Source organism: Indicator indicator, chromosome 13 (assembly GCF_027791375.1).
Source record: "Indicator indicator isolate 239-I01 chromosome 13, UM_Iind_1.1, whole genome shotgun sequence".
NCBI lineage: Eukaryota > Metazoa > Chordata > Aves > Piciformes > Indicatoridae > Indicator > Indicator indicator.
In genome coordinates this window covers 20,214,847-20,224,015 of record NC_072022.1, presented here as the reverse complement: position 1 = coordinate 20,224,015, position 9,169 = coordinate 20,214,847, and the positions used below count along the sequence as shown (strand labels likewise).

The window sequence follows — 9,169 nt, the reverse complement described above, 5'->3', positions numbered from 1 at the left end:
TGACCCTGGGTGGATGCCAGGTGCCCACCGAAACTGTTCTGTTAGTCCCACTCCTCAGCTGGACAGGGAAGGGGAAATATAAGGAAAGGCTCGTGGGTGGAGATAAGGACAAGGAGATCACTTGGAGATCACCCACCAGTTCCTGTAACAAACAGGAACAGGCAAAGCAGACTTGACCTGGGGAAATGAGCTTAATTTATTACCCATCAAATTTGAGTAGGATAACAACAAATAAAACCTAAAAACACCTCCCCCCTCACCTCTCCTTTCTTCCTGGGCTAAATGTTACTCCTGAGTTCTCTACCCCTTCCCTGCCAGTGGCACGGGGGAATAGGGAATGGGGATTGCAGTCAGTTCATCACATGTTGCTTCTGCTGCTCCTTCCTTCTCAGAAGGAGGACTTCTCACATTCTTTCCCTGCCCCAGCGTGCGGGTCCCTCCCATGGGCTGGAGTTCTTCATGAACTGCTCCAACATAAGTCCTTCCCCCAGGCTGTAGTTCTTTCCCCACTGTTCCAGTGTGGGTCCTTTGCATGGGGTGGAGTCTTTCAGGAACACAATGCTCAAGTGTGAGTGCCTCATGGGGTCCTGCCAGCAGAGCTGCTCCAGAGTGGGCTCCTCTCACCATGGGAGTACACATCCTGCCAGGAGCCTGCTCCAGCACAGGCTTCCCATGGGGTCACAGCCTCCTTTGGGCATTGGGTGGTTATCTGCCTCCTTTGGGTTTCAGGTGGATATTTGCTCCACAGTTAACTTCACGGCCTGCAGGGGACAGCCTGCTTTACCGTGGTCTTCACCGTGGGCTGCAGAGGAGTCTCTGCTCAGGCACCTAGAGCTCCTCCTCTCTTCTCCTTCACTGACCTTGGTGTCTGTAGAGCTGGTTTTCCTCTCCTGCTGCAGTTGCTGTTGTGCAGATTTTTTTTCCCCCGTTCTTAGATATACTATCACAGAGGGACTTCCACTGTCACTGATGGACTTGTCCTTGACCAGCAGCAGGTCCATCTTGGAGCTGGCTGGGATTGGCTCCATCTGACACAGAAGAAACTTTTAGCAGCTTCTCACAGAAGCCACCCCTGTAGCCCCTTCTGCTACCAAAACCTTGCCATGCAAACCCAGTCAAGGTGGGCACAAGGGAGTGCCAAAGAAAGGGAAGTGTGTGATTTGGGGGTGCAGACTCAACTTTGTTCCATACCCACAGCACGAGACCATCTGATACATAGCAATGGGGAGACCCAGGAAGGAGACCAGTGGCACATCCCCTCGGCCAGCCACAGCTGCCTCTAAAACCACACCTGCTGCACCACCACCTTCTGCCTCGGCCACCCGGGCCAAGGCTGCGACTGCAGGCAGCCGAACCAAGAACACTCTAGCTGCTGGGGTCCCCAGCCCCAGCCAGGGGTGGGGTGCCAAACCAGGTTCCTCTCAGCCTAGACCTAGCACTCCAGCTGCTGGTGTCACCAGCTCCAGCCAGGGGAGGGGTGCAAAGCCAGATTCCTCTCAGCCTAGACCCGTAGCATCCCGCGGAGCCCGAGGAGATGCCAGAGACCAGCACAAAGTATCTGCTGGCAGTTGCTCTGCAACCCGTAAGAAGTCACCTAGTGCCAAAGGAGCTGCCAGTTCAGCCAGACTTAACCCATGTCCACAGAAGCAGCAGCCTGGGGCTGACTGGAGCAGGTCCTGTGAACGGTTCCTAACCCCCCTGGAAAGCCAGGATATCCCGCGGGTGGAGAAGGAGACCCGGGGCCAGCAGAGCAACCCCAAGTGGTACGAGTGGCGGGAAAACCGCATCACTGCCTCTGTGGCCCCCAGGATTGCCAACAGCAAGTTTGCCAATGGCAAGACAGATGAGGTGCCCAAGTCCTACCTGAAAGCAGTGGTGAGCTCCAGCCCTGGGGTGCAGACACCCGCCATGTCCTGGGGGCTCCGCAAGGAGAAGGCAGCCGTGCAGGCCTATGAGCAGCTGAAATCACAGGCGGTGGGCAAGCCAGTACAGGTGGAGGACTGTGGCCTCTTCATTAACCAGGAGAAGAAGTGGATTGCTGCCAGCCCAGATGGCATCATCAAGGAGGCAGCCACAGGGAAGGCCCTTGGGCTGCTGGAGGTGAAGTGTCCCTACAAGCACAGGAATAGGACCGTGCAGGAGGCCTGCAAGGACAAGGACTTTTGCCTTAAGGTAGATGGGAACACCTATGCCCTGAAGAAGGATCATCCCTACTTCACCCAGGTCCAGTGCCAGCTAGCCTCTGCTGGCTTCCAGCAGGCTGACTTCGTGGTGCACACCACCAAGGAGACAGCTGTGGTCCCTGTGGAGTTCGATGCCGAGTTCTGGGGGCAGACAGTGCCCAAGCTAGAGAAGTTTTACACTGAGGCAGTGATTCCCCACCTGGAGGAGAAGGCAGGTGGCTCTGTCTGGGGTAAGGAGGAGTAGACCCCCACGCATCTTGGCTTGGCTGATGAAATCCAGCTTTGGCCCCTAGCATAGAAGTTACGCATGGTTTTGCTGCTGTTCTTGGACCATTTGTTGCCTCTGCCCCAAAGCAATTGTCTCAGGACTGAAATGTACTAGCAGGCCCCTGGTTTGGTAAGGGTCCCTACAAATGGCGATTTCTTCTCACCCCAGCTAGGCCAGGCCAGGCCAGGTCTTGGTCCCCCTTGCCCTATTCCCTATTTGATCCAAAGGCACTGCCTGATGGAAGCTGGCACACCTCGGGCTCTGCAGCAGAAGCCAGTAGTACCTCTGTGTTGGAACAAGAGACTTCCTTTGTGGAGAAAACTGAATCCTTTGGCACCTCAACTGCTGTCAAGACTAAATTGTAACTCCCTGGAGGAGGGCGAGAGGGTTTGTCAGAGCCCAAGAGTTTCTGAGCTATATAGTGAAGTGTCTTAAGAGTCACAGCAACGGCATGTGGACACCTCCCAGCCATCTGATCTGCTGCTTCTTTGGAGTGACCTGTGATGCTCACCGTGAGTTGGCTGCAGCTTCAGGAAGATGGTGCCCATCAAAGAGGTTGTCCTCCAGCCCATGCACCTTCAGAGGACCTTCCCGTGGAGCATCCCAATGTGCCACAGCAGGGTGGAGTGATGGTTACAGTTCTATTAAAACACAGATGCATTTACCTGCTTGTTTGCTTTTGTTAGGTGTTTATCTGGGCAGGGAGAAGCAGTGCTCAGGTCCCCTCTGAGCCACAGCAGAAGGGAAACAGGGGGGCACTTAGGGCCCCACGGCCACCAAATTATGCCAAAACCCACCACCATTATGGAGAAAGTAACTTTATTATATACCTAAGACTCCAGCCACACTCCACAGGGCAAGGACCAGAATTTGCTATTTTACATATCAATACAAAGTAACTATAAAAACATAAAGCACTTTTGGGGCCCAGGCTTTCCACGGGAGGAGAGAGGCACAGGGACAAGCCTGGGGCTGCTGAGTGACAGGGGGCTGCCCCATACCCTCCTCCAGTTGTGGTCCCACAGTATTCAGATGTGCAAGTAGGAAAGAACCTAGTTAAGAAATGTAGACATGGGCACAGACAAGTGGGGGCTGTCCCCTGACCTGCTGTGGGCAGTGCTGTGACAGAAGCCAAGCCAAGTGTCACTGGGACAGGAGCAGGGTCTGCACCCTGCAGGGAAAGTGCAGAAGGCATATGGGCCAGGCTCTTTGGAGGGGCTGAGGAGCAGGTGGGATTCAATAGTTAGCACACACAGGGCTCCGGGAGATCACACACACTGCACACAGGGGACATGGAGGGGAAAAGGCTTTCCACTGCCAAACTTAACTGTGGGCCTGGAGGGGGCATGTCCTGTGTCTCCAGAGAAGCAGTTGCATAGCAGAAGGGGCTAAGGGCCCACTCTTGACAAATCATTAGGTTTCACTCTCTGTGTCCAGGGAAAAAAAACTGTGACAGAGTGCTGGAAAGCAAGGCTCTCCCAGCTCCTGGCTCCACCTGAGCTCAGGTTTCAGCACCCAGTTGGTGTTGAAGCAGATGTTCCCTCAGCCCTACAGGCAGGAGATACCCACAGGGTATGAGTTTCATTTGATTTAAAGTGGAAAATATTGAAAGTTAACCAGAGTGTTCTCCTGCCCTACCACAGTCAGCTCTCCTGCTTCAGTCTCCTGCCAGGAATTCCCCCCTTGCCTTCATGAAGAAGACCTTAGTGCAGCTGGAAAACATGAACCACAGAGAGGTGCTTGGCAAGAACAGCCTTTATAATCATCTATTAGAGGATGCCTTTGCTGCTCTCAGTCCAACAGGACTATCCTGAGGCCACAGGCACAGCAAATGAAACCAGAAGCACCATGGGCCAGGGGAAAGACTTCCCCTGTGCAGCCTCCAAGGCTGACGAGCCAGAGATGGATTGCTCCACCAATACCCCCAAGATGCAGAGCTCCAGTCTGCTTCAGGCATCAGTGGGATGGATGTTCCTTCCCAGCCTGGAGAGCAGCATATTACATGGAGGGAGCTCTCCTGGGCTACACCTACTTGCTGGAGGAGAACTTGGGTCACTGGGGCTTTGCCATTGCAGCCCACCCCAAGGTCTGAGGCAAGGAAAACAGAACAGGACGAAGTAGGAAGGGTCACATCTTGGGATAATTGTAAGCTTCCACCACACCACAGAAAAACTACTTGGACTAGGTTCTCCTTGGCTGCCCTAGGGGAAAGGCACTGAGCCAGCTTCATGCAAGGACAAAGATGTTTCTGAGTAACCTAGTGCATAGCTGGACCACCCTCCTCTTCTCCCCACACCTCTGGGGGTAACTGAGCTCCATGGCCAGCGCCATCCCCAGGGAGGACACACGTGGCAGCTTCCAGGAGTCAGAAGTGCAAGGGGGACAGTCCGGCCCTGCAGCCCAGTCCCTCCCCTGCCATTACTGTGCATTGATTGTCTAGCCAAAGCAGGCTACAGTCTTCAGTTTAAAAAGGGGACCCCTGTCCTCCCTGCTCTGGAGGAGCTTCAGTCACAGAAGCGCTTGCGGGGCACTGTCCGAGCTCTGTTGGAGCGCCGAATCTCCTGCTTGGCATCGCGGCATCGCTGGCAGATGAAAACCTCAGGCACGTTGGATTTGCGGATCTTGGCACAAGAGAGGTGGATCCAGGTAGCACACTCGTTACATTCAATCATGGGCCTCCCTGCAAAGGGCTTCAGGCAGAAGCAGGTGATCAGATCCCAGGCATCGTCATCTGGCCAGGGAGAGAGAGAGACTGATCAGAAACCACCTTACCAGCTGCACATCTGGCTGCAGCCAGACTAGCCAGTTCCACTGGTGTTAAATGGCACAGCCACCACCACTCACCTTCTGCTTTGGTGTTGGGAGCTGCTGCAAATTCGACTGCTAAAATTGCAAAAGGGGAAAGGAAAAGAGAAAAAAAAAAAAAAAAAGACCAAGTGAGCAAAGTGGCTCTAGGCCCTACTTGAGACACATTTCAGGTCTGTACTACTTGCTCTGCAGAACAGAGATGCCAAAGGGCAGGCCAGCTCCCTGCTCTTCAGTCCCTCAAGGGTCCCAAAGGCACTCCCCTTGCTGGGAAAGGCTTAGGCCATCAGCAGGCCCTCCATAGAGCCAGCATAGGTGGCTCCAGCTGAGGGAGGAGCAATATTCAGCACTGGCTGCAGCACCACAGAGCCACTCTCTCAAGACACTCACCACTAGGCTGGGAGCTGCCTCTGCTTGCATCTTCCCCTTCACTTTGGTCCAAGGTACTACAAGAGCTGGGGCTTTTCCTCCCTCCAGAGCAGGGATCATGCTCCTTTAGCTGAGGATCATCTACTGGCTTCTCAGTCCCCTCTGCTCTGTGCATGCAGTCCTTCTCCTCCTTCATAAGCTCTTCCAGCAGGGAGTTGGGCTGGGGGTCCCCAACTGGGTTGAGGGAAAGCTCTGAAAGCTGTTCTTTCACAGGAGGCAACTGTCCCTCCAGTGTAGCCAGCTCCTTCACTTCATCCTGCTCTGCCTCCAAGCCCTTTCCAGCATTCATTGGCACACTCTTCTCCACCTCCTGCTCCAAAATGAGTTTCTTTGCAGGTGGTTTCTTCCGCTTGGTTTGCTGGGGCCGGACATCATAGAAGCTGGTAGAGAAGGCAGGGCAGCTCAGGAGCAGGCTGTTGTCCACAGCCCCCCTGGCCACTGCATTCCTGCTCCTCCCCTCATCCATCAGGATATGGCAGTCAGAAGAGTGGGACGAAGCCCAGCTATCGCTGTCCTGAGTGCTCCCTGTGCTGTTCTGGGGACTCATGCTGCCTCCATGGGTCCAGGGCTCATTCTGCAAAAGAAGATGCAAGACTAGCATGGGAGACTGCAGCACAGGCATTCAGGATAAGGAGAAAGGGGCTGGGGATGGAGAAAGGGAGCTGGGTCTGCACATAGCAGGGAGCCCAGAGGAACCAGCCTTTCTGTAGAGAAACACCCCACAAGCCTACTTACCTCTTCAGGGTAGGGGATGTAGCCTGCATAGGCCAAAACAAAGGTACAGAACTGGTTGAAATCCTCCACAGTTCTCTGTCGTTTCTGCAATGGCTACGACAAATGCCACATGTCAATTAAACTCCCCAAATATCCCGACCTGAGCCGAGCATCGTAGCTCATCTCAGGTGGTCGCCTCGGACCACGCAGCAATGACACAAACATTTAGGTCACTCGAACATCCCTCCTTCCTGTAACCCATCTGCATCATTTGGCTCGGCAGATGCAGCCCTTCCCTGTAAAACCTCAATCACAGCAGAGTGGGGACACACAGTGACAACACGACGGGGCACCCAGAAAGTACAGCAGCCGCCGTGAGTCAGACGCTCGGGAGCCCCTGTGCCGGGGGGTGTCCGCCCACAGCCGCCTGACTCAAGGCCGGAGGGAGAAGGCGCCGGGGCTGGGAAGGTGCCCGGCGATTTGGGCTTGCCCGGCAGCTCCTCGGTCAGCCAGGAAAGCCCGGTGCTGCTCGGGCCAAGGTCCCAGCGACGGAACCGCCGGGAGCCCGCGGCAGAGCCAGCCCCACGCCGGCGCCTCCTCAGCCAGGGCCGGAACAGCAGCTAGGAGCAGCCACTCACCCGCCGGCTCCGGGGACCGAGGGGAGACCCTGGGAGCGAGCCACATGGCACCACCCACGGCAAAGTGGCCAGGGTAGGTAGGACAAGAGGTGACTGTCCCCCTCCCCCTCGCCTCCCGTCCCCGCGCCGGGCACCTGATGGCTCCCAAGATGGCGCCGCTCTCCCGGTCCTGCCCCGACGGCGAGGGGGGGGGAGGGGGGCGACCCCACCCCCGCACCCCGACAGCCGCTGCACGAGCAACACCGGCATAGGACACCCCCCCCGCCAACCCTCCCCGGACACAGCACACAGCAGCGTCCCCCGTTCACACCTCCCCACCACCACCACGCCGACCCCCTGAAGCTCCCCACCCCATCAAGCACACGGCGTGACACGACTCGGCCACGCAGGCTCCCGCACCGCCACAGACCCGCGTGCTGCCGCTGCCGCTGCCCCCCGCTACCCTGGGCGCACCCTGGGCACTAGTTCGCCGCCCCCGCGAGGGCTCCTCGGACACATAGAGATCTCCCCGCGCGTACACAGAGCCCACCCCTCCTCCCGCACACACGCAGGGACACATTACTTCCCAAGCCTCCCTCAGGCAACCGCCCCCAGCAAAGACCCCTCGAGACAAGACACCCCTACCCCCCGCGCACACAGAGGGAACATAGGAGTCCACCCTCCCCCCCGCTCACACACGAGTCTTCCCCACAGAGGAACACGAGACAGCCCCCCTCCTCCAGACACACACAGGGACACGGTTCCCACCCCGCTCCCCGTTAGGCTCCCCGCATCTGGCACCCGCACGCAGCAACCTCTCTCCCTCCCCCCTTTCAGCACACACACAGGGACACAAGAGCCCCCCCCCCCCCCCGCACGCACACAGAGGCGCACAGCAACCCCTTCCCCACTCACAGAGGTACACAGCAACAACCCCCGGCCCCGCACACACATAAGGACACACAGCACCCACCCCACCCCCCGCACACACACACACGAGTGGCACACAGCACCCTCCCACCCACCCCCTCAGGGCAGACAGCACCCCCACCTCCGCGCACAGGGCACACAGCAACCCCCCGTTCTCCCGCACACACAGAGAGCACACAGCAAACACCCCCCACCCCCCCCTACCCGCACACACAAACAGATAATGAGGGGCCACAGCAGCCTCCCCCCCGCACACACACAGAGGGGCACACCGCACCCTTCCCCCCGCAACCAGGGCACACAGCACCACCCCCACCCCCCTTCCGCACATACACAGAGCACACAGCAATCCCCCCCCCGCACACACAGCGACATACGGCAACCCCACTCCCCACCGCACACAGGGGGACAGCGGAGCCCTGCCTCCCACCCAGGGACACAAGAGCAGCCTCACGCCCCTCGCACACACCATGGACAGGAGTCCTCCCACTCACAGACGACTCCCGACCCCCCATCCTCCACGGGCACCTCACACACAGCCAGCCCTTCCCCCTCCTCCCCCCAGGACACACCCGCATCCCGCGGCGGCCCAAGGGACCCACACCCTCGCTCACCTCCTCGGGCCCAGGAGACCCGGGGCTGGGCACGGGGCTGCTCCCCGCCGAGCCCGGCCCGCCGCGGGGGAACGATCTTTCTCCGAGGGGGAGGTCGGCGGCTCCGCGCCCCTCACCTGCCACTTCGCCACCGGCACTCATGCCGTTCGCTGGGCCCACCCTACTCTGCCCACCCTGCCCTGCCCGGTACGATGGGTGCCCGCCGCCCGTAGGAGCGAGGCTCGAGCACCGCCCCGGCTGCAGGGGCGGGACCACCTGGTGGCGGGGAAGGCCGGGGCGGGGCTTCGCCTCGGCCGCCCCGGTTTGGGGGAGGTGTGGGGGCATCCTCCCTCTACCGGCGCGGGATGGGAGCCACGGACAGAGCCGGCCCGCCTCGCACAGCCACCGGGCCACCGCCGTGGCCACATCAATGTCCAGCTCCCCCTGCTCCCGCCCACCCTCACTCCAAACCACAACTGGATCCAGCGCCCGCCAGTCTCGGCCTCGCTCCCTCTCCCAAGTTCCCCAGAAGTGCGGAGTTGACACCCAGCCCCAGCCTCACCCCCACTCCGTGGCCTACGGGACACGGGCACAGCTCAGCAAAACCCACCCCGAGTACCACCTTCCCCC

The 9,169-nt window shown here is 58.6% G+C and overlaps 1 protein-coding gene across 1 annotated transcript; it reads right to left on the bottom strand.

Annotated features, from left to right (window-relative positions):
- Nucleotides 1-4,955: 4,955 nt before the first annotated feature.
- On the bottom strand, nt 4,956-8,701 carry LOC128970887 (PHD finger protein 13-like). The gene is made up of 6 exons (XM_054386258.1): nt 8,677-8,701; nt 8,561-8,640; nt 6,421-6,513; nt 5,647-6,259; nt 5,296-5,334; nt 4,956-5,182 (listed from the first exon to the last, which is right to left on the bottom strand). Exons 1-6 carry the CDS (start codon nt 8,699-8,701, stop codon nt 4,956-4,958), a joined length of 1,077 nt encoding a protein of 358 aa, XP_054242233.1.
- Between the last annotated feature and the right edge of the window lie 468 nt (nt 8,702-9,169).

Coding starts and splice junctions, on each gene's coding strand:
- LOC128970887 (XM_054386258.1), bottom strand. CDS start 8,701: ATGAGTGCCGGTGGCGAAGTGGCAG. Junction 8,641..8,676: donor TGCCGGTGGCGAAGTGGCAG/GTGAGGGGCGCG, acceptor TCCCCCTCGGAG/AAAGATCGTTCCCCCGCGGC. Junction 5,183..5,295: donor TCCCAACACCAAAGCAGAAG/GTGAGTGGTGGT, acceptor CTCCCTGGCCAG/ATGACGATGCCTGGGATCTG.